General features: G+C 32.3%; 3 protein-coding genes across 3 annotated transcripts; 2 read left to right on the top strand and 1 right to left on the bottom strand.

Annotated features, from left to right (window-relative positions):
• The first annotated feature begins 3682 nt into the window (after window positions 1-3682).
• On the top strand, window positions 3683-6647 carry LOC100814508 (protein RICE SALT SENSITIVE 3). Its single transcript, XM_006592854.4, has 7 exons — window positions 3683-4210; window positions 4391-4441; window positions 4660-4788; window positions 4991-5096; window positions 5329-5370; window positions 5487-5543; window positions 5725-6647. Exons 1-7 carry the CDS (start codon window positions 4080-4082, stop codon window positions 6472-6474), a joined length of 1266 nt encoding a protein of 421 aa, XP_006592917.1. The 5' UTR covers window positions 3683-4079; the 3' UTR covers window positions 6475-6647.
• Window positions 6648-16843: 10196 nt separating this feature from the next.
• Window positions 16844-20396, top strand: LOC100500617 (probable protein phosphatase 2C). Its single transcript, NM_001351626.1, has 5 exons — window positions 16844-17019; window positions 18371-18619; window positions 18807-19083; window positions 19292-19446; window positions 19871-20396. Exons 1-5 carry the CDS (start codon window positions 16987-16989, stop codon window positions 20006-20008), a joined length of 852 nt encoding a protein of 283 aa, NP_001338555.1. The 5' UTR covers window positions 16844-16986; the 3' UTR covers window positions 20009-20396.
• A 452-nt stretch (window positions 20397-20848) lies between these two features.
• On the bottom strand, window positions 20849-22536 carry LOC100305703 (squamosa promoter-binding-like protein 3). Its single transcript, XM_003540425.5, has 2 exons — window positions 21946-22536; window positions 20849-21399 (listed from the first exon to the last, which is right to left on the bottom strand). The coding sequence occupies exons 1-2, from the start codon at window positions 22278-22280 to the stop codon at window positions 21171-21173; spliced, it is 564 nt and encodes a 187-aa protein (XP_003540473.1). The 5' UTR covers window positions 22281-22536; the 3' UTR covers window positions 20849-21170.
• Between the last annotated feature and the right edge of the window lie 1632 nt (window positions 22537-24168).

Genomic DNA, 24168 nt, shown 5'->3' with positions numbered 1-24168 from the left:
AGATAAAAAGAAACAAATCATTATAAAGTTATATATTGGTCATGTATTTGAGATATTAAATGGTGAATATATATTTTTAGGCTTAATTATATTTTGTCTTTCAAATTTGAAGATCTATTATTTTAATCTTTCATTTTTTTCTTCAAATTAAAATATAATTTTTAGTCTCTCAAATTCTGACTGAGGGATTAAAAATATTATTTTTTAAATTTGAGGACTAAAAAGTGAAATTTTTTTATATTTTGAGAACTAAAAAAATACACCTCAACTAAAAATGCAAATAAAGCTGTATTTTTATTTTTATATTTAGCTCCCCTAAGGAAAATGACTGCGTGATACGATTTCGCCCCTTGATACGTGCATGTTAGGTGAGGTTAATTAGTAATGAATTTAGGGACGAGGTTAGTAATGAATTTGGGAATTAATTTATGAAGGGTTAAAGTTATAAAACTAAAAAAATTGAAGTGTGTAAATGCTTATAACTTCCATTTGTCTTTTTCGATTTTCAACTTCAAATCTTCTTGTTCTAAAGTATTTAACTTCCACAGGCAAGCTATCAAATATTCAAAGTTAGGTTTCCTTTACAAACTGGAAAAGACAACTAGAATACTATTTACGTAGGTGTGATTGTATAATCTGCTTTTTAGTATTGTCTCTTTAAATTTGGAAAAATATGTTTTTTATCCTTTGACAACCGCATTTCAAACATAGCCTAACTAGTCATTTAAATTTGTGTTAGGTACGAGTGCGTAGGACTGTAAAAAATTGGCTAAAAAAAGGACTGTAATTTTATCTTTGGAACACTGGACTGTGAAATTTACCACATGCACTTTAACATTTTAAAAAACTGAAACTAAATATAAAATATAAAATTTAAACATGCATGAATATAATAGCTTTAAAATAAAAATTTTATTGTAAAATATAGTATTCTAAAAAAATATTAACAAAACACTTTTTAATACACTCTTATAAATATACTATTAACTATTGACTAATTTAAATTAATTAAAAACAAAAAAAATTATATAAACATGACTTTCTATTTAATAATATTTTTATACTATTATTTAGTAACTTTTTCAAATAACACTAAAAATAGTCAATAAATAATATTCTAGTCTTCACCTCTTATGAAAGGAAGAAGGAGAAAGTGCTTAGCTAACATTAGTGCGGTAGTGTTCACCTTGTGTGTCATTTACCATTGATTCTATTTTCTGTTAAGATCCTTGTTGTCACAAGAATACAAATTCTGTTATAGGAATCACTACTTTATAAAGACTACTATGTAATAAGGCAGATATGAGAAATACCTTATCCAAGTTTGTGCTTTGGAGGTACTGTCCCTCGAAGTCCAGACCCTTTCCCTATCCCCCTTTCCTCTGCCTTTCCTAACATTGGTGCTCTCGTTGTTCTTCAATGGCGGAATAACATTGGTGCTCTCGTTGTTCTTCAATGGCGGAATCAACCAGGTTGAAGGCTTCTTCAAATCACTTGGCGGACGCCATTGCTAAGCTCACCACACATCAATTATTGATGAGTGAAACCTTAAAAACTATGACCCTGAAGCTTGAGGAACTAATCCACAGATTTCCTCCACCTGAAACTTCCTTTCTGCCACCTTCCTCTTCCACTACCACTCCATCTTCTTCCTTTGCGAAGGCACTCCTTGCACACACACCCATGCCGACTCCACCGCTCATGTCGACTCTGCCGCCCATGCCGACTCCACCTCCACTCCTCGCACTCATGCAGTTGCATCCCATACCCTTGCCGACTCTGCTTCTCATTGCGGTCATTCCCCTCCTTGCTAACAACAACCCCCATGCGTCCTCCGATCGCCACTGGGTCACCATTTCCCAAAGCCGCAAGGATGACCCCAGCCGCCACAAGGAGCTCGACCACTCCTTCCTCTTTTACGCTACTATCGACGCCGCAAAGTGGCTATACTTCCGCAACACTAATCTTCATTCACTCATTCCTTTACCCATTTTAATTTGGGATCCCACTTCAAATTTTGAAGCCCCAACACCTTGAGGACAAGGTGTTTTTGATGGGGCTGGGAGTGATAAGAAGAAGGAGAAAGTGTTGAGCTGGCATTAGTGTTGTAGTGTTGTAGTGTAGTAGTGTTATCCTTGTGCTTTGGAGAAATACCTTATCCAAGTTTGTGCTTTGGAGGTACTAACCCTCGAAGTCCGAACCCTTTCCCTATCCCCCCTTCCTAACATCTTCTTACACAGACTTACAAACATGCGATGAACTTTTTAAATGAGAGAAAAGATATAATGATTAATGAAATAAAATGATGCTTTTTTTATCATATATTGTTCGGATGCAGGAAAAAAAATAAAAAATGAAATTAGTTTTGTTTAATTATTTTAATGAAGATAATTTTTTTTCTTATTTTTAATTGAGAAAAATAAGGAAAGTATAATTATGTTAAATATATTTTTTATTATTTAACGATCATAATATATATTACTAAATAAACAAATAAATCTATAATTTTAGCACTTTATTATTTTTTTTTCATTGAGGATATATTTTTAATAATATTACTCGATCAATTTTAAATATTTATTATTTTAACAATATTTTTGTTATTGATATCTCACCTAAATGCTTAATTATTTTACAACTACACTTTAATTAATTTAATTAAGACATTTTTAAATTAAGTTTAAATATCTTTAAGTAAGATTTTAAATTCGAGCTTTAATTAAATTCTTGACTATTACGAGTGACGTGCTTGTGATTAATTGAGATTTAAACTATAATGTGTATAAATAATAATGCAGTTTAATGTGATTGAAATACTATGGATATGAGATATGAGATATTGAAATGAGTACCTTTACCAAACACTTTAACATTGGATGCTTAAGTCAATAGTCATTTGACTAGAGTTGTAAAATGTAATAAATGTTTACCTAGCACTGTGACATTAATTGCACTTATAAGAGTTTGAGATGGGCTAGATTCCTTGACATGGTTCAATACCTCTTAAAGGTAATGTTACCATATTTTAGCATAGCAACATGATAACTTAACTCTATGACAAGATATGTATTTACTGGTCATAGATGTATTGTAATTTGTAAGAATCTTCCATTTGAGAGTGGTGTTGACTTCGATTGACCCTCATAGCATGATTGGTTAAGTGGTGTGTTAAAAGAATTGATTTAATCTTCACAGTAATAGCCAAGCTACTTGAAGTTGTTGTAGTTTTTTTCGCATAAATATGCGCATTAAGAAAGTTTACCATGAAATCGAACACGCACGTAGAGAACTTGATTAATACATTTCTTTAGGTTGAGGCAACCTACTTTGTGTAGATTGAGCTTAAAATCTAGTCTGAAATCAAGTACGACATTAACTAATTTTCTTAATTAACATTAAATTAGTTATTTTTGTTTATATTTAAGTTGGGATTTGTATTACTATTCAATAAAAACTATGCAAATAATGTGAAAGCACCATAGATAAGTAGCGTATGATTTAGTAAAAATGTGAAATAGGCCACCAGATAACCCTGTTTTCTTAATTTTTGTTTCACTTTCCTCTTTGTTGTGCTGTCTGTAAAAAAAGACAGAGTTAGAGACAGAGAAAGAAGATAAAAGCTGTCCCCACAGTTTTTTCATGGTTAAAAACGTACTCCATTAGAAAAACACACACACACACACATACTTACTACTACGCAAAGCACCTCTCCTTCGCTCCTCTTTTACCGCTTTGTGTCAAAGTAATAAACCAACCAACCAAACCAAAACCTCCTCTCTCAAGTTCAAACAAAAAGCCAAGTGAGTGAGTGAGTGAATGTGTGTGAGAGAGAGAGTAAGATAAAGAGCCCTTAGTCCTTACCCAAATAAATAAAATAAACAAACAAACAAACATCATCGCGACTCCAGAGAGACCTGGAGAATCGGTCTTCTCAGTGGTTGTTAAGCAAAGCATTGTAGAAGAGGTGTTTCAAATACTATAGAAAGAAGAACAAGAGAAAAAAAAAGTGTTTGTGCTTGTGTGTGTATGTGTGTGTGGTTGTGAAGTAAAAGGAAAAAAAAAGGTGTATAGTGAGAGAGATGGTGGGCTCTGGAGCATCAGACAGGAGCAAAGAAGCTGTTGGGATGATGGCCCTTCATGAGACCCTCAGAAGAGTCTGTCTCAACTCAGAATGGACTTACTCTGTCTTCTGGACCATTCGTCCTCGCCCGTATGCTATCTATACTTCTCTTTTTTTTTTAATCCGTAAAAATTGAAGACCGGTATCAGGCAATACCCACACTCTTTTCAACCAATTGAGCTATAGTCCTTTGGTCTCTCTTTCTGTTTCTTAACTCTAACTTCAACCAATAACCTCTTACCTCAACTGGGTCTTGTCCATTTCATACAGGAGAGTCCGAGGTGGCAATGGCTGCAAGATTGGAGATGATAATGGCAGCTTGTAAGTCTCTCTCTAGCTATTCATGTTGCAATTTAATTTGGTAGCTATTTATTTTAAGGTTTCAAACCGCTAGGATCTGCCTAGTGATAGGGGTTGAGACAGATGCATGAGGACTACTTAGTTTTGATCCTCGGTGTGACTATTGTACACTTTTCTTTTTTAAGATTTTGGTTTGTGGTATATATTTGTTGTTGACGTGTGTTTTTTTTTTTTTGAAGGATGTTGATGTGGGAAGATGGGTTTTGCCGAGGAAGAGGTTCAGGATGTCTGGAAGATATTGATGGAGAGGATCCTGTCAGAAAGGCCTTCAGCAAAATGTCCATTCAGTTGTATAATTATGGAGAAGGGTGGGTACTGGGTAGGTGTTTTGTTATGTTGTGGTTTTGTTCTCTCTCTCTCTCTTTCTTTCTCTATCACTTTCTTTTCTCTCTCTCTCTCTTTGTGAATCTTGTTCAATATCCAATACCATGTGGAGGGACTAGGGAGTTAAGTTACTTATGCACATCTGAACAGTGCTCTGATTGGGTGGGAATTGGATTTTGGGAACAGGTTGATGGGGAAAGTTGCATCTGATAAGTGCCACAAGTGGGTCTTTAAAGAGCCCACAGAATGTGAACCAAATATCTCCAACTACTGGCAGAGCTCCTTTGATGCTGTATGTGTGCATATTCTCAACTCTCTCCCTCCTCATCCATTCACCCTTCTACTTCTCTTCCTTTTTTGTTTATTTATAATATATAAATCTAAATATAGATGTGGATTTGGGCAATGATATGTTGTATTTCAACCAGTGTTGTGCTTTGTTTTTTTCTGGTGGTTATTATGTGTGTCTGTTTGTTTGATGATTGATTGACTCAACCTCCTTTTTGTGATGCCATTAATTGCAGCTTCCTCCTGAATGGACAGACCAGTTTGAGTCAGGCATTCAGGTCAGTAACAGAATCATTGTTAGCTTTGTTTGGCTTTTGTTATTATTGGTCTTCATGAGATTTCTTTTTAAGATTTTTCATCCCAATTTTATTTGCTTTTGTTCCATGATGACCAGACCATAGCTGTTATTCAAGCTGGACATGGCCTTCTCCAACTTGGTTCTTGCAAGATTGTGAGTTAATTAATATGTATCACTTTTTCTCCTCCAAAAAATCATTTTTACTCATTTTAAGTTTACTTATTTGACATGGTAATTTTAAGAGTTACATCCGCTAGTTTTGTACAGTTTTTATAGATATTGATTGGATATTAGAATCTGACACAAAGTTTGATATTTTTGGTTCTATTTTCAGATTCCTGAAGACCTCCATTTTGTGCTTAGAATGCGACACACTTTTGAATCCCTTGGCTACCAATCTGGTTTCTACCTCTCTCAACTCTTCTCTTCAACAAGGAATACTTCCTCATCAACTTCTGTTCCTTCAAAACCATCCACCAATATTCCAATTAGGCCACCTCTTCCACTCTTCAACTGGGGTCAGAGACCACTTACTTCAGCCACTTCCATGCTATCCTCACCCAATTTTCAACATGCAGCTAGGCTTGGGTTTCCAAAAGATGAGGCACACATGTTCCTCATGCCTCATGCATCACCTGAGGGTGCAAGAATCGAGGACATGATGGGGGAGCATGAAAACGACATAAAATGGCCCAATGGATTGTCTTTCTTCAATGCTCTCACTGGAAGAACGGATGATGCTAAGCTCTTGTTCAATCCTGAGAGCTTGGGGAACAAACCTGGTGATCAGAATCAGCATCACACAATTGGCCAAAACCGCAACTCAGAAGGCTCCAACATGCAAAATGCTAGTGGTGGAGCCAACCCAAATGAGTTCTTGAGCTTGGATAGCCACCAAGATGATGTAAGGAAAATGGACAAGTTTAAGAGGAGCTTCACTCTTCCTGCAAGAGTGGCCTCATCATCTTCATCCACTTCAATGGATCAACACCACCACCACCACCACCACCACCACCAAGGTGTGGAGTATAGGAATTCAGAAGGAGGTATGTACCCGGATGTCATGGAAACCTTTTTGGAGTGAATTGAGGTGGAGAAAAAGGTGAGTTTTTAGTAGGGGAAATAATGAAAAATGAAAGATGAGAATTTGTATCTAGGAAAAAGTTACTACTTGTGTTCCTTTTTCATGTGTTGGCTTTTCACTTTCTACCTTGTGTTTCTTCTGTCTTCCACTTAATGAGACTTGATTAATGATCATTTGTTTGTTTCTTCTAGTTCAATTAGACATAAAGTTTTTCATGCTGGCTTACGATCATTTTTTTTTTAAAATTTTAGATACTGAGTCATCATTGTACGATTGAAGAAAAATTATGAAAAGTCACACTAATCATTTAACGCAATTAATTTTTTTTATTAGTTTATTAAGCCATGGTTGTTAATATTAAGATTTTCAATATATTTTTATTCAACAGTATTACAAGATAACCCCAGTAAGCTCAGCTCATATGATTTGGATGGTGTTATGGAAGAATGATTATTAGTGCATTTGCATTATTCCTTTTAAAAAAAGTGTATTTGCATTATAGTTTGCAAATCATAGTTAGGCCCAAAAGAAAAAGTAAACTTTTCTTAAAAAAAACTTTTGTTTAAGTCATAATGTGGGACCCAAAATTAAGTTCAAACTTAACTATAATTGTTAAGGATTTTTTTTAAGTATTCATTGGCGCATTTAGTGGGAAAATATTTCACATACTTTATTAAATATTAACACTGAACACGAGAATCAACTTATATTAAATTATTTTAGTTTAATTAGTAAAATGTCTTAACTATGTTAAATATTTAGAATAAGAGTTTAATCATCTATAATTGTCTCCTATATTGAAAAATACATATATGTAAAAATAATGTATCTTAAATTACTAAAAAAAATTGAATGAATTTTGTGTTTCTAGTATTTTTATCAGGGTATTGGTTAAGAAATAAAAGTGATTTTTTTTAATTGAGAATCATTTTAGGAATGTATTGAAAATTATAGTGGGAATTATGTAATTATAATATTTTTTAATGCATTGATTAACATTTTCCTTAATATAACAACGCATGGATCCTTAATTACTTTTACTCAAATCATAATGTGGGATCTAGAATTATGTTCGAGTATGATGAATACTTGTTTCTCTTTGTGTGTCTATGAGCCTTTGGTATGAAAGTTTTGATATACTTGAATAATGCTTTAAATTATTTTAAGAATGGGATTTATATTTTTAATATAATAAATACTTGTTTTTTTCATTAAAAATATTCTAATTTTAACTTCTTTTTTCCTACCTATACACACACAAAAGACAACTCCTGTTGCCAAGTGTACTTTTATATATGAAATCTCGTCTACACGATCTCCAAACCATGGTTGGGAATGTGCATATAAACTGCAATTTAATCATGCACATTTAAATCATGTATATCTAAGAATCTTTTTGCAGATACATGCTGACTGCGGCCAAGATCTGGTTTCAAATTATTGAAATAGTAACATGTAATTTAATCAGATTTTAAGAAATTAACAACTAAAACTGCTGCTCGTTCATTATAGTTCACCAATTGGGAGACATTTACTGCTTAATCCTTTGTTTTAAACTGAACCATAACTCTTATTTTATTTTATAGTCATTTATATAATTTTTTTATATCCATAAAAATAAAAAACATGTATAAAAAATTTATAACAATTCAGATATCTGTTCAACCAAATTAAGTAGACCCTTAGTATCATTTATGTGTTTGATTACTTGTGTCATTTTTTCTAACCGACTATTTGCTTCAAGTGTCTAACTATATATATAGTTTTTATATACCTTAATTTGTATACGGCATTTTTCTTGGTGAATCACTAGTTTTTTTTTTTTTTTTTTTTTTTCTGGTGGTGGCATATTCGTGTGTTAGTCTTGTCCCCGAGTACATGGGCCGAGTATTGCAGGCCTTTAAAGACCACACACATACGTATGAAATACTTACTAAGACATGGGAAAAAAAACATCCCATACGTCCATAAATCACGTATACTTCCTAAGACTTTACATATTATTACATTATCATGCTACTTCTATAACTTGTTCAACCACCTCCCCATATCTGTTTCTATTTTTCATTCAATGCGAAAAATCCATTGATCCTTGCTTGGAACACAAAATTTGTACACATTCCTTGACACAATCAAACTTAATAGTTTTTTTTATTGATAAATGTTAATTATTAGTATTGTTAGTTTTTGTTAACAGACAAATTTGAACCTGTAAACTCTGTCTTCTTTTTTTCCCTTCATCATTAGATGAATCTTATATCTCCCAACCAAACTTAGTTGTAAGTATTATATGACTTTATTAGATAGCGTAACTCATGGGTGCAATTTAATTCTAGGATCAATATATATTTCTTAATAAATGTGTGTATCTCATGGGTGCAATTTAATTCTAGGATCAATATATATTTTTTAGTAAATGTGTGTATATACAGGACATGTTAGATTATATCATATGAAGAACGTAGGGATTTTGATATCGAATTTCTTAAGAAACAAGCAAGCCAGAAAGTGGATTCGATTGAGGCTCCGAAAGGATTATGAATTTTCCAAATTAATCGATAACGTGGATAAGACGCAGTGTGTGATTTATGTACTTTTGGGAACATGTTTTGATGCTTTCCACATGTAACTTGTTATAGGTAACGATGAAAATATGTTAGACTTTAAATAGGGATTTATTGTCTGATTTATTTAAAGTCTGATTTGTCCTACGCTGTTTAATAAATAAGTTAGACTTGAGCTTTTTTAAAAAAATATTTATTTAAATAGATTAGGCTTAAACTTAAAAAAATCCTATTAGACTAACCTATCTATCTATATAATAATATAATAAAAAATAAATATGTATATTACATTAGTAATAATATTATTAATTTAATAAATTTATAAGACCAAAATGAAATTATGTATAAAGATGAAGCTAACTTTGAATTATCCTTCTAGTTACAGGGTCTGGCTATATAATATGGTTGTGCTAATTTTTCACTTTCTATATTAGCCTTTTTTATTATATGTCTTTTATGGTAGTGTTTTAGGTTAGTCAAATGCTTATATCATATCCATTAACATTTTTTTTATTATCTCTTATGCCATTTTTTTTAGTTTTTTTATTCTTTTAAAAACTATATTTAAATAGCCATGTGACATGCTTTAAAAAAAATTATTTGCCTATTTAACTAGGCTTATCTAAAATTAATATTTTCATGTATTTAATAACGTTAATAAAGAATAAACTTTTAAACAAGTTAATAGATTACACCAGACTTTTAAAAAGTTCAAAATAAATTTTAAATTTTTTTATGATAAATAATAAATTAGACTTAGACCTTAATTTTATAAAATATGTCTTACCTATTTATTTAAAGTGTGATAGATTTGACCTAGTTTCATCCCAAACTAGAGGATAGAATGAAACACATGATATTTAGTTTAATTCTTTGGCGTAAAATCAACAATAGCTTCGGCTAAAGCATATATAGCACTAGTGCCGCTTCAAGTATATATAGCCATGCTTAATGAGAGGAGCTTGTGGTAGTGATCAAAGTGAGCAGATAACAATGTGCCCCCATAAATTCATATATCTTCTAGAGTGTGTTTGGATAGGGTAATTTAACTAGGTAATATATTTTTTATAGGGAATTAAATTCTTTTTTTATTAAAAGTAACTGTTTGGATATTTTAGTAAAAGGAATTCAAAATTTTAGAATTTTAAAAAGGAATTGTAGTTAGTTGAAAGAATAGAATTTCAAATTCCATCTTCAAGGGAGTGAATTTGGAAATCCATCTCTCCGTCGTCGCCATGTCCCTCCTCCGCCACCTTCACTAACGTACTTGCGACTGAGCTTCTCCGGCGTGACGTCAATGCCGCGGCACGTCGTCACCATGACGCTCACGGTCTGGTTGACAATGTGGATGCACTCGAACACGTTTACTGAGTTGTCGTGGTTGGCGACAGTGATTTCGAGCACGTAATTGTCGTTCACAAGGCGATACACGACGTGGTAGCGGCTCTCAACATCGACGATGACTTGGCCGCTGGACGCCGCTAGGGGATCATCGTCGATGGACTCCGCGGCGTAGGCGTCGTCGGGCACGAAGTGCTTGTTGGCGGGGAAGGCACGGTGCATCTGGCGGAAGGCAGAGAGGGCGTCGAGGGCGCGTGAGGGAGGGAACCATTCGCGTGTCTGGAGAAGGATGTCGAGTCCATTTGCAAGTTGCATGGCAGGGAAAGCACTAGACAAGACATTGGAGATTCTCATATTATTGAAGAGAGAGATTATATCCAAACACAGGATTTTTAAAATAAAAGAATTTAAATTAAAGCATTTGAAATTCTCAAAATTTAAAATTCTTTAAAATATTAAATTACCTCATCCAAACACACTCCTAGAATACTTGTAGTGCATCTTATATCTCTATTAAAAACAAAATACGTGATAAATAAGAATGACACACTAGCAAGACAAAATAATTTTCCTAACTAATTAGGGAATATTAATTTATGTTCATCACCCACTCTATCTATCATATTTTTCTCCATTTATAGATATGTAAAGATCTCTCTCATTAGTTAAGAATACAATCAAAATACTCATGTAACATCTACCCAATTCTTCTCCCGGGTTAGTATTAAAATGTGTTAGGCGTAATTCATTTCTAACTTGATATAAGATCTATAACATATTTCACATTAATTAAGAATTTGATATATGTGCAGTAAAAAAAATGATATACGTAGAAATAATTATAACATCTGTCACTTCACAAAACATTTTAGTATAAGCACATGCATATTCCAATGCATTTTTTTAGATGTTATTCTCACACAAGTTTTTTTAAGAGAAATTATGGTATATATATTTACTCTTTTTTTAATTCATTTTTATCTCATTTTTCTTTCTATCTTTTTTTTTTCTGCCACATCATTATTTATATTTATCACTTTTTATTTTTTTATTTTTCTTCTCTCCATCTCTCCCTTTCATTCTACACCCAAAAAATATGCACTCAATATAAATATATAATTATGTTAAATATTTAAAATAAGAGTTGTATCATTTATTATAATTGTATTCCAGTTGAATAAATTTGTTTTTAATAAAAAAAATTATCTTAGTTGCTTTAAAAAAACATATCTTAGTCTCATAAAAAAAAGTGATTCAACGTTGTTGGCTAGGAACATATATGTGTATGGATTATTTGCAGCTATGTTGCCTCTGCAGTAGTGATTTAAATCTAATGGTTAATGCTTGTTAGAAATAAGAATATAAAAAATATTTATATATGTAGTTATAAAAGATTAATACGCTGCAGTAGGGGATGTAGGATCGTAGAGAATCTAAGTCCAATATATATAGGTATTAAATAGTGAACAAATTAACAAACCGCTGTTATTGCTTTGCAATCAAATCAACCAGTCTTTACGCGGCTGCTGAGGAATTCGTAAACGAGTTATGATCCGTAAATGCAACTCAAAGACTACTACTCTAACATCCTAACTTAAGTTCAAGTCATTAATGCATATGGTAGTGTTGTAGCGATTCTATATGTGAGATAATAATGTGTCAAGGTCGTTGTGGAATCAAGCGTCTATATATACTTGAAGATTTTATTTTATTTTTATGGAAGTAAGATATCTTCTTAATCGAAAGTTATGAGACTAATTAGTGTAGAGATTAGCAAAATGGATCTTATTTTTTCCAACAAAATCTTTTTCATACAATTGATCAGAAAATCATACATTTTCAGTATATTTAAAAAAGTCAATCATCTATCAATTATATCGGACTTTATATATATATATATATATATATATATATATATATATATATATATATATATATATATATATATATATATAATTGAGAATGCACCGACATCAAAACCTTATGTTAATGGTAGATTACATGCATGACAAAATAACGCTTAGATGTTATTTATTAAAGGTTCTTCTTAACAACTTTCTTTGCTGGCTTTCTTGATTCTCTTTTTCTTCTATTTATAAAACTAAAAATCGTACAATTTATTATTCTCACTAGCATCTCCTGTGATTCTTTTTTACATATCTAAACAACTTTAATTAACTTTTTTTATCATTTTCCCTTAATAAATGCTAATTTTAGTTTCAAAAAAGAATTTCCTAAATGATATTGAGTCTTAATTTTGGAATCATTCCCATTAGTCTTTTTTTGGGGGTTGTTGGGGTTGGGGTAAGTAATGTGCCATTTTAGTTTTTAAAAGAAAAAGAATGTTAAGAAACTTGCTACACCCAAATTTGTTCGAAATGATGTGACGATTTCCGGCATCAATTATTGTCCTGCGCCGTATAAATACATTTAAGAAGACCTGGCCAATTTGTCTCGTTTTGGAGGCAGATGAATTATGTATTATAATTTCTTTTTCTTAATTCTCTTATTCGGAAAAAGAAATAGTAATTAATCTAAAATTTGATTAAAAATTATTTTTATTAAAAAATTAAACTTAGGTATAATTTCAGGTATAACGGAAGGATTCAACTTTAACTTTAATATATTAACCATTTACATAATTTATGTAATATAATTTTAATCGTAAGTGAGATCAGAAAAGTAAAAACTAATTAATCATCATTCCTTCGTGTCTTACAAAACATACTTAATTAAATTAATATTTCTATTTATAAAAAAAATAACCCTAATTCTTTTTGCAGTACCTTCCTAATAATTTTCATAATTTTATGTTTTTAAGATATTAAATATTTTAATTAATACTCTATGAACACATGCGTGTTAGCAATTGTCGTATTTTTTTATTTAAAAAAACTACCTTTAAGTTAATGATTGTTGGTACAATTAATCTTTGTTTATCCCTAGTACAATGAATCACACACTAATCTTTTGTCAACTAGCATTTTTGTTATTATTGTAAAGGAAAGAGTCCCAAAAACCCATCACTATTTAGACAAAGCAAAAAAGAAAAGAAAAGGAAAAGGCAAGGTAAAAGGAAAGTGAGAAGACTAGAAAAAATAGAAGCAATGCAGTAGCAGTACTGCAGTCTTCTCTCAGAAGAAGACCAAAGGAATGGTGTGGTCATCAGAGAGTAGTGTAACTTTCTTTGTATAAGGAAACAATGCCAAAGGGACAAGCAGCACTTTGAAAAATCCTAGTCTCTATTTTGGGTTTCTATGGCAGAACTCATGGGCCCAACTCAGACAATTGTGCTTTTGGGACCACTAATATAGGCCAGATTCATATTCCTAAATTTATTATCCAACTCAAGCAAATTGTTAAACCAATATTCCTTAAAACTAGGTAGAATACTTGTGACACCAATAGAGTGGCAACTCTGATGCATGGATATTGAAGAAATTTTGGTTCAAGGTAATTTATTCATAAACTCAATAGATTGTCTAGAGTAGTTAGAAGCATTTTCTATTTATCCTGTGCTTCAATGTATATCAAATTGGTCCTTAGTAATTTTTGCTTTAATAAAAAGTCTAAATAACAAGAAGATATAAGATTGACAAAATGAGACACTAAGGGTAAAGAAAAAAGTAATAGAGAAGTCATAAATTTAAATTTTCCTACTAATATTTATAATTAAACTAACCAACTAATATTTATTGACGAAAAAAAAGTCAAATGAACCCTTAAAAGTATTTTTTTTCCTTTATAGGTGCTCAGATTTGCAAACCAGTGACTTCAGTTAATTAAGGGATACCTTAGGCGCACAAAATTGGCACTAGGCACCTCAAAAATAGTTTTTGGTCAAAATCAAGGACTCGGGTCAGGTGCTACTATTTTACGTGCGTTGGGCACTCCTAATGCATCAACGAGTGTTCATAATGTAGCAGTGGAGACTCTTGATGTGTTGTTGGGCACATGCCTTGGTTTTTTTTTTTAACATTGGGGGTAATTTTTTATTTTTTTTTGAGAAATTATTAATTGAGGATACTTTTTTAAAATTATCTGATCAGAGGTAAGTCGTGACTGTCATGCACGACTCTCTAGCTAAAGTCGAACATGTTTTTACAACTTATGAAATGTTTATTTTTTTTTTATTTTTCTGTGTAGAAGTCATAAATACAGGTACGACTCTTGTTTATTTTTTTGAAGTTGTTTTAAAAAATAAATATTAGATAGTAAACTAAAAACGACCTATATTAAAGATATGAAAAACTTAATTAAACAAAAAAAATTATGTAACCCTTTGGGATAGTTACGGGTTTTTAATTTTTAAATACAATTTTCAAAACAAAATAGGTGTGATAAAAGTGGAGTTGAAATAATTTTTAAATCATTTTCAAAATACTTTTATATTTATTTTCAAAACCAAGAAAAAAGTTCTCTAAACTTGGTTTAGTTTTTTTTTAACACATATTTCTTACATCTGATAATCATATTTTTTGTTGTCACTACCACTATCATTACCACAAATACTATCATTATCATCACCACTAGTGTCGTCATTGTCACCAATATCAATATCACTTTTGTTACTGTCATCACAATCACTGTCGACATTGTTGTAATCATCCATAGTCGACATCACCATCGTTGTCACTACCACCACCATCAATATCACTTTTGTCATTGTCACTACTAACTTTACTGTCACTGTCACCGATATTACTATCACCACCACAACAACCAATGTTACTACCATTGTCATCGCCACCACCAATATCACTGCTACTACCACCGTTACTACCTTTGTCACTGTCACCAACATCATCATCGTCATTGACACTATCACTAATATCTTTATTGTCGTTGTTGCTTACATCATCACCATTTTTTTCACCTCCACACAAAAGTATTCTTAAAATAATTTTAATATAATATGAAACTTTCACATTAAATTTATTTTGATACTAATTATATTTTAAAATTTATTTTATTTTAAAAAAAACTAAAACTAAAAATGATTTTTTTAAAAAAAATTTAAAATTTAAACCTAAAAATCACTCCATGACCTTAATCTTTTAAATTTTCCCCACGGTCATTACCATGGAAACACTCTTTCTTTAACACACGTGTACTAGTAGTCATGTTAAAAAATGATAAGAAAATGAGTGTGGTATAAGTACAAATTATTTCATGAATCTGTTAAAATTGTATCACTTATAATCTCTATACTCTTTACCTTTTAATAAGTACCTTTATTTTAAAGAATTAATATGTACACATGTGTAAATTTATGAACGAAAAGAAATTATAAGTAAAAATCTTTTTATTACGTCACATCGCACAATAATGAGAAGGCAAATCACAAATCCAAGGGGTTCAGCACCCAAAATAAATCTAACAGCTTAATAACTCTCTTCCAAAAAAAAAACTTTAACAACTCTCGAAATTGAAAACTATTTAACATTCTTTAAAAAAAACAAAAATTAACTAAGATAAACTATTTGTATAAATTCAGGTTATTTGCGATTAAAAAAAAAATACTATTTAAGATATGCTATTTATATGAATTCAGGACATTTGCATCTATGAATAAAAAACAAAACTACGAATAATAAAAGGTTATTTGCTTCTAGTTTTAACTTTAAATTTAAAATTCTATCAAAAGAAAATTTAAAATTAAAATTTACTAAACACAAGTTTTGATTTAATTTATTTTAAAATTTATTTAAGTTTAAAAACTTAGCACACTTATTAATTGAATGAGTGAGTACTTCTTATAATTATAACTTACCTAATGAATACTCCTCTAGTTGAAGAAAAAAAAAAGAATTAAAAATATAAAGTCAAACATGAAAAAAAATGTTACGTTAAAAAATACTAATATATATTTTAAGAATAAATTTTATCTTTCTTTAAAAAAAAGAATACATTTTATCTTAGAATTATTTTTTATTTTAAAACCTATAAAATTTAGATAACTTCTGAAATACTTATATTTAAGTTATGTTTTAAATATATTTTTGGGTTCTAAGTTATTTTAATTTTGATCATAATTCTTATACTTTTTAAAAAAAATGGTTTTTATAATTTTATTTTATTTAGGTATTAATTTCCACCATCAACCGAATTTATTCTTCGAGAGGCAACTAAGAGAAATAAAAATATTAAAATTTAAACAGAATAAAAAAGAAGGACTAAAACATGAACAAAATAAAATTATAAAACATAAAAAGGTCAAATGTTTAAAGTTAAGGATAAAGCGAAAGTATAGTAAAGAAAAACTTTATTTAAACCTTAAAATTTTACTCTATTCCACGTGGAGGCCTAGCTATTCATAATCAAAACACCTGCTATAATAAGAGTATAAGAAAAGAAACCAAATATATGGTAAGTCTAAATAAATAAATAAAATTGATTTTTTTTTTCATAAGGGGTGTAAACTGCAAAGTTAAATAACAGTTTTAGTAGTTATCAAAAAAACCAAAGAAGGTGGACTTGTCCTTTTCAGACCTGTCTGTCAACGCCACTATTTTCAATCCTCATCAGCATAGAGCGCAGTCACTCATCTTTCTCTTCTGTTTTGCCTTCTTTTCCTTTTCTTTTCTTCAAATCAAGGAGCTCAGCTATGACTACCAGAGAAATCCTTCAAAAGATGAAGGTATGGAGCACTCCCTTTTGTTGTTTTGGAGAAAAATGATTCATGGTTGGACTTGGATAACATTTTTCTTGTTATTGTATTCATGGATGGAGGAAATGATGTAGATCTTCATTTTTTGATATTAATCTTCACCAATAGATTCAGTGGATTGCTTGTATTGTTAAATTTAATCAGCTCCACTAGTTTTCTTGTATGCCTTTTGTGGTTGTTATTGAACTAATCCATGCACTGTGCCTGGTCTTCCATCATTGACTTTGACTTGTAAGATGGTGTCTCCAATTACTTTTCTGCATTCTAAAGTTAGACTCTTTCAACTAGCTCCGATCTGTAGGGAAAACATATCACTAAAACTGATATGTATCTGTTTCCGGGGTGAGATAAATATACCTGACACTTTATGTCAAATTCTTCAATTGGTTTTAACATGTGTCAGTGTGAATTGTGATGAATGAGAGCTTATTACAGAACTAACCAGCTTACTCCTATCTTTGCTCATTTGTATCACCCACCACTTTACTCTGATATAGAAAAGTTACAAAACAAAGATGTTGAGTGCTTGCTTCCAGAACCTGGTTATGTGTGTTATCAAGATGCAACCTTTCCTTGTCATTAATCTAGGGTTTCCTCAATGAATTTTGCAAAAGCTATGGTAAAAGAAATAGAGAGCTTTCTAAAAAAATTTCTAGGATAGTTGTAAAAGCTATTTCTATGTGTTGGAGATCCTACATCAACTAGAGATATGATGACCAATGTAGTCTTTATAAAACTTGGATGAACTTATCTTACAAATTGATTTTGTAGGTTTGAGTTAGACCCTAAGCTCAAGTTCTAAGGTGTTATCAGAGTCTTTCTTAGCAGTTGTTGTTGGTCTTATCAGGTTGCTATTGAACTACCTGCAAATTTCTGGTCTTGCAAATTGCATTCCAGTCTTTGATGTGAGAGAGTGTTGGAGATCCTACACTGACTAGTGATATGACCAAAATAATATATATAAGTGAGGTGAGGGTTATCCTCACAAGCTGGCTTTATAGGATTTAGTTAGATCTAAACCCAAATTTTAAAACTATGTAATTGATACAAATCCCATTATTGACCTAAAGTGTGATGAACAGTCATGTTATAAACAATAAATCAGTTATTTAGTGTAGAGGGTGGGAAGGCACTACCGGTGTCTCCAGTCAGAGCATATTACTTTACATGTGGCCTACAACCTTCAGAATTGAATGCACCTTCATAAAACTAGTATGGGAAGACCAATCAACCTCTTGCTTAACAACTTGACTTTTTGACCATAGCATGAGTCTATAGTCATTTTCGTGCCAGTCATTTGACATGAGTATGTTGCTTGCAGGTAAAAGTTGGTTTGGGTTCATCAGACCCTGATTCAGGGAAAGGAAAGAGCAAGATGTCAAAGAACATAACTCATGGCTTTCATTTGGTGAAAGGAAAATCATATCATGACATGGAGGATTACGTTGTGGCTCAATTTAGGCAAATAGATAACAATGAATTGGGTTTGTTTGCAATATTTGACGGCCATGCGGGTCACAACGTACCTAATTACTTACGATCTCATTTGTTTGATAATATCTTACAAGAGGTAATGCATGGTCGTAGCTTTTGCTGGTTACAAAATCTGTAAGCTGCTTTATGTGAATCATGAACTGTAATGGAGATTCTTCTCAGGCATATTCTAAAAAAATCAAATTGAAAACTTCATAGTTCTAACTGTAGTTAAATGAATATGATTATTAATAGAAGTTCAATCATGTTTTTGTTTCGTGTAGCCTGACTTCTGGAAAGAACCTGCAGATGCTGTCAAGAGAGCATACAGTAAAACTGATTCTAGTATTTTAGAGATGTCGGGTGAATTAGGTAGAGGGGGTTCAACTGCAGTTACAGCAATATTAGTCAATTGTCATAAGTTAATAGTAGCCAACATTGGGGATTCTCGGGCTGTCTTATGTAAGAAGGGTGTGGCCAAACAACTATCAGTGGATCATGAGCCAACCACAGAACATGAGGATATAAAAAATAGAGGTGGTTTTGTATCAAACTTTCCAGGTATGACATAATTTAAAATGCATAGAATTTTTCCTTGATCTAATTAAAATGCTCCACTAGGTTGGTCAGTAGTGGGATTTGTAGCCCAGAGAGCTAATGATTCTCAATGCTTTCCTGATCTAGTTGAGTTGCTTGCTCTAAAAAGTTTACTTAGAGCATGACAGACTTTGTTCCAGTGCTAAGGATACAGCTTTTGTAATCAATTCAGGGGATGTTCCTCGTGTTGATGGACGGCTGGCAGTGTCAAGGGCATTTGGTGACAAAAGCTTGAAGAAACACTTGAGTTCAGAGCCATTTGTGACTGTGGAGATTATAGAGGATGATGCAGAGTTTGTTATATTAGCCAGTGATGGATTATGGAAGGTCAGTTTTGATAAATGAAGCATGATGCAAGCACCTTATGACTATCTGTCTGTCTATCTATGTTTATATTTGGTTAGATTTAATTACTCATTTGGTTTTTATACCTTCATAATCTTTATGTTTTAATCTCTACATCAGGAAACTGCCCGTTTTAGTTTTAGTTCCTACGCATACACTTTTTAACTCGATTGTCCTTACACATACGTTTTTTAATCGATTTTAGTCTCTACAAATTTAGAAGACAAGGGCTAAAACAGATTAAAAATGTACGTCTAGGAACTAAAACGAATAATTTTTAGGTATAGATATTAAACGTAAAGATTGACCAAATGAATAATCAAACCTATTTGGTACCAACAAGTCATGTTTGATACACATGGTTATTTATCTAATATTAAAAATCTGTTTATTTAAATTATTCCAGGTAATGTCAAATCAAGAAGCAGTTAATTGTATCAGAAATATAAAGGATGCACGGTCTTCAGCAAAGCGCCTTACCGAAGAAGCAGTTAACAGGAAAAGCACCGATGATATCTCCTGCATTGTTGTAAAATTTCAGTGATCTCAAGACTGGCATGATAGACGTTGATCCAGCAACTTGCAAGTGTAACATAAACTTCGGTGTAATGAATAAAATGATAATGCTTGACAGCCATCAGGTGGTGTTGTTATGTTGAGTCATTCATGCAAATTAACTTGGCCAACGTGTTATTTAAAGTAACAATGTGGGAAAGATGTAGTAGATTCTAATTATGCAGACCAAACTTTAATCTGTAAGTTTGCAAGGAAGTTTGGTCAATGTCAGTGATCTTGAAAGCTTAATTTCATATCACTGCCCAGGCCTATGAGATTTTAGATTAAGTTATTCGTTTGTATCGGCCTACACTCCTATCGCTGTTGGATAACTAAAGTCTCTAGAGTGTGTGGGAAGCTTTCTCACAATTTCTTGTTATTTTTTCACAACGAACTTGGGAATGACCTTTCAACTGTATCTTTTCATGAATAGGAAGAAGGGTTATGGCTTTGCAGTAATATAAGCATATCAATCATTGACAGGGGCAGAGAAGGAACATGTTTGTCAAACTTTTGAGCTACTATACCATTTTATTTACTGTTTTTTCTTTTCTTTGTAGAATGGCGACAACAAGGTTAGAATTGTGCATACTACCAAAATCCCCCTACTACTAACTACTAAGACTACCCTAATGGATACCATTTTATTTACTGGTGATAAAAATAAAGTTTACAGCTATATTGTGGAGATTTTCAAGGCAAAGTGAAAATAATGCATCCAAAGAAACGGATATGAAAAAAAATGTATAGGTTGAGTCTCAAATGAATCTATGAAGTTTATTAACATAGCACAAACAAGGTATAGAAATAATTGAAAGAGATACGTGAATTTAGTCAAAGAAGCAATAGATTTTATTCTAATCAAGGGGGCATAGGGGTACACCATTTTAAGGGGGGGCACAATAGAATACATATATTCCAAGGCACACAGAAACAGAAGAAACTGGCTAAGTAAATATAATATAGAGCTTAAGGGAAATGAACTAGTATTATACATACGACACCACCTTTAGATGTTGGGAGTTTTTCATTCTGGTTTAGATGCTTATTCTCGTAACATAAAGAAAGGGGCCTTTATTATATGCCTTGGCATGTAAACTGTGAAGATCCATTGACAGAAGAGAGGGAGCATGCCGGTGAACACATTGGATTCATCTAATATGGAAGGAGTTGTAGCCAGAATTCTTTGCAATGTTCATCTGAATTCTTCCCCAGACATCAGCATTTCTGCAGTGGCTTTCTGTAGGGTGCTGCCCTTTGCTTCCACTGCATCCTTCATTGCAAGTTTCAGCATTGCTTTTCCGGCGCCGCTCGTTATGTCTGGCCAAGCGTCTCCGGCAGCTTCTTTTAGCTTCATCAAACTCTGCCAGCTCTTGGAACCTGCACAGACTCATCACAGGTTTCTAATAAGGCAAATGCATGGAAGCAGTCCTTTGAAATAGTTGACACTTCTGCTCCTTTATATGGAAAGATAAGGCCCGTTTACTTCTATTTTTATTTTCTGTTTCCACTTTTAATTTACAAAACTGATCACTTTTGTTTTCAATTTTGTTTTCTGTTTTCAAATATTTGTACAGGAAATGGTAAAAAAAACTTGTAAATTAAAAGTGAAAACAGAATATAAAAACAGGAAATGAAAATAGAAGTAAACATACCTAGTGAAAAGGTCTAAGCACTGAAGTTAAATTCTTAATGTGTGTTTCTGATGTATGCATGAAACATTGACAGAACACCAAATTCCTTATGCAGTAATCAAGGCATGTCTTCAATTCTAAGCAGTTTGTTCTTAGTTTGAAATTTGAAGGTTTACTTCAAAAGTAGTACCATGCTTAGTTTCAAAACTATAAACACATGATGGAAAAGCACGATCAACTCTACCATATATGTGATGCAAAATGCCAAAGGCAACACAAATTCACACTTCACCTGCTACATTGCTGGCAAAACCTCTGCCTCAGTCCTGCAACCATCACAGAAGGAGCCTTGGAATGAAGCTCACACACCTTATGGCGGCGATGGTACCTCTTTGCAACAGTCAAATCAGCACCACACATCTCTGCCTGACAAGAAGGTGGAGAAACTCCACTTGACCCTCTTCTCCCACTCCCTCCACCACCTTTCTTCTTCTCATCTTCTGCAAGACCACCCTCACCACCAACCACACTTTCATCCTCCTCTTCTTCATCTTCAACTTCAACTGTGCTGTCTCTCCTCACCTTTTCAATTGACACTTGTATCCTCTCTCTACTCTTGATCTCCATTGTGAGTGGTGGTGACAATGATGATGAAGAAGTAGAAGAAAGTGCTGGAGCAAGAAAACGGTTAGAGCCTTGTCTCTTGGAGCATTGTGAGTGAAAGACGGAGTTTATAGGGAGCCAAAAAGGTGGAGAAAGAAGGGGGAAGAGGTGTGGACCACAGGCTCCATTTTGTTAGTTGTGTGTTATGCTTAGCATAGGGTGGGGGAAGTAATGCATGGGGATGTGTTTTGTCTTGTAATGATAAGCAAATAAAGCAAAGTTTAAATGTCAATTCTTGGGGTAAGTGGGAAGTGGGGATTAATTTTGCATGAATGTTGTGTTGAAAGTGACAGTGCTGTCAAATAAACTCTAGGTTCCTTTGTGGTGACTAAATGCTTAACTAATGGTGCTCAAGGAGTTACAATTTGGAAGAGGAGGATTTTTTCCCTTTTGTGTGTTGATGTGATTTCTGATACGCAGGTGAAGGACCCATATCACATGCACACCTTCAACAACTGTATTTACAAAAAGATATATGATGATATGACTAATGACTTCATGCAAAATCTGCATGATTAAAAACTGATTCAGGAAGATAGTACCTGCAGGGTTAATTTAGACTTTTCACTTTCTTTCTACTGTATTTCCTTTTTTTTCATTTTTTTCTTATCACACTTTTTTTTTCACAACCAAACACAATGGAATAGAAATTTTCCAATTGAATCATTGGACTGAAAAATCATGTTAAATCCATTTTAAATGTTAGTTAGTAGTATCACTAAAAACATTTGATTGAGATGCACAGGGCAAGATGTACTTGTGCACTGAATTTTAAATCAAAATCCAGTGAAGTAGTCATAGCAGTTGAGTGAGACATATCATATATTTCATGGAAGCAAAAAGGACAAATGAACAGCAACAAGAAAATCTATCTCTTTAGCTTGAATTGAATTCCACCCAGAAAATATTTTGTTGTGAACCTTGCTTTGGCTTTCACTTTGTCTTTAAGCAAATTTGAGTAGAAAGGAGAAAAGAATTAGATTTATAATGTAATTGGATTAGCTTCATGCTTAAAAATAATCAATTAAATTCATGAGGAAGGTAAAACAATAGATAAACTTCTTATTTTTCATGGTATCACCATGATTTTATGACATAAAATTGATTCTTGTATATTATTCATAGTTTTAATGATGTGCGTGTGATTAAACGGTTAATAAAATATTTAGTGCTTGGAGATATGAAATTATGAAAACTGTACTTGCACAACCTCTGGCATAAAATGATGTCATAAACTTTTTGTTTGATAAAAAAATGATGTCATAAATATGGGGGGATAGCATTAGCTGGTAATCTTGACACATGCATTGTTGCAACAGTACTACTGTGGCCACAACAATCATGTGGTTACTTGTACTGACATGACCTAGCACGCTACCACCATGGTTTCACAAGAAGGCAAGATGTCAATCGTACTTGGTACTTTGATGTGAGTTCTCACCATGGATGGCATCTAGTTGTAATGGACAAAAGCAAATGGATTCAGCCATTATAAATGTTAATTATAAAAGATTTTATGGTACAGTCTTCTAATTTTTGGTACAGTAAAATTTGATGTATTTGAATAATAAAGTTATAATTAATCATTTAAATAAATTAACTTAGGATAAAGATTATTCTTCACTCATAATTTATTTGCATGATATTATTTTTAACTAATGTGAAATTTCTAACGCTTCATTCACGACTATCCATTCTAAAGATAGAAATAACTGCAATTAAAATCACTTTTTAACAAAAGCCTTATGTCAAACTAACCAATAATAGTTGAACCTAATTTGCAGTTGTTTGATTTATTACAAGTTTTATCTAGGCCGTGGGTTATTAGAAAATTATAAACCAAATTACATGT

The sequence above is a fragment of the Glycine max genome, chromosome 12 (assembly GCF_000004515.6).
Source record: "Glycine max cultivar Williams 82 chromosome 12, Glycine_max_v4.0, whole genome shotgun sequence".
NCBI classification, from domain to species: Eukaryota; Viridiplantae; Streptophyta; class Magnoliopsida; order Fabales; family Fabaceae; genus Glycine; species Glycine max.
The sequence above is the reverse complement of the archived record's forward strand: the minus strand, read 5'-3'. Positions and strand labels throughout refer to the sequence as shown.

Bases quoted from the DNA above. Each gene is read 5' to 3' on its own strand.
- LOC100305703 (XM_003540425.5), bottom strand. From the start codon at position 22,280: ATGGAGATCAAGAGTAGAGAGAGGATACAAGTGTCAATTGAAAAGGTG. The intron at 21,400-21,945 runs GTGAAGTGTGAA...GAGTCTGTGCAG, and splicing joins TTTTGCCAGCAATGTAGCAG to GTTCCAAGAGCTGGCAGAGT.
- LOC100500617 (NM_001351626.1), top strand. From the start codon at position 16,987: ATGACTACCAGAGAAATCCTTCAAAAGATGAAG. The intron at 17,020-18,370 runs GTATGGAGCACT...TGTTGCTTGCAG, and splicing joins AAATCCTTCAAAAGATGAAG to GTAAAAGTTGGTTTGGGTTC. The intron at 19,447-19,870 runs GTCAGTTTTGAT...AAATTATTCCAG, and splicing joins CCAGTGATGGATTATGGAAG to GTAATGTCAAATCAAGAAGC.
- LOC100814508 (XM_006592854.4), top strand. From the start codon at position 4,080: ATGGTGGGCTCTGGAGCATCAGACAGGAGCAAAGAAGCTGTTGGGATG. The intron at 5,097-5,328 runs GTATGTGTGCAT...CATTAATTGCAG, and splicing joins GGCAGAGCTCCTTTGATGCT to CTTCCTCCTGAATGGACAGA. The intron at 5,371-5,486 runs GTCAGTAACAGA...CATGATGACCAG, and splicing joins AGTTTGAGTCAGGCATTCAG to ACCATAGCTGTTATTCAAGC.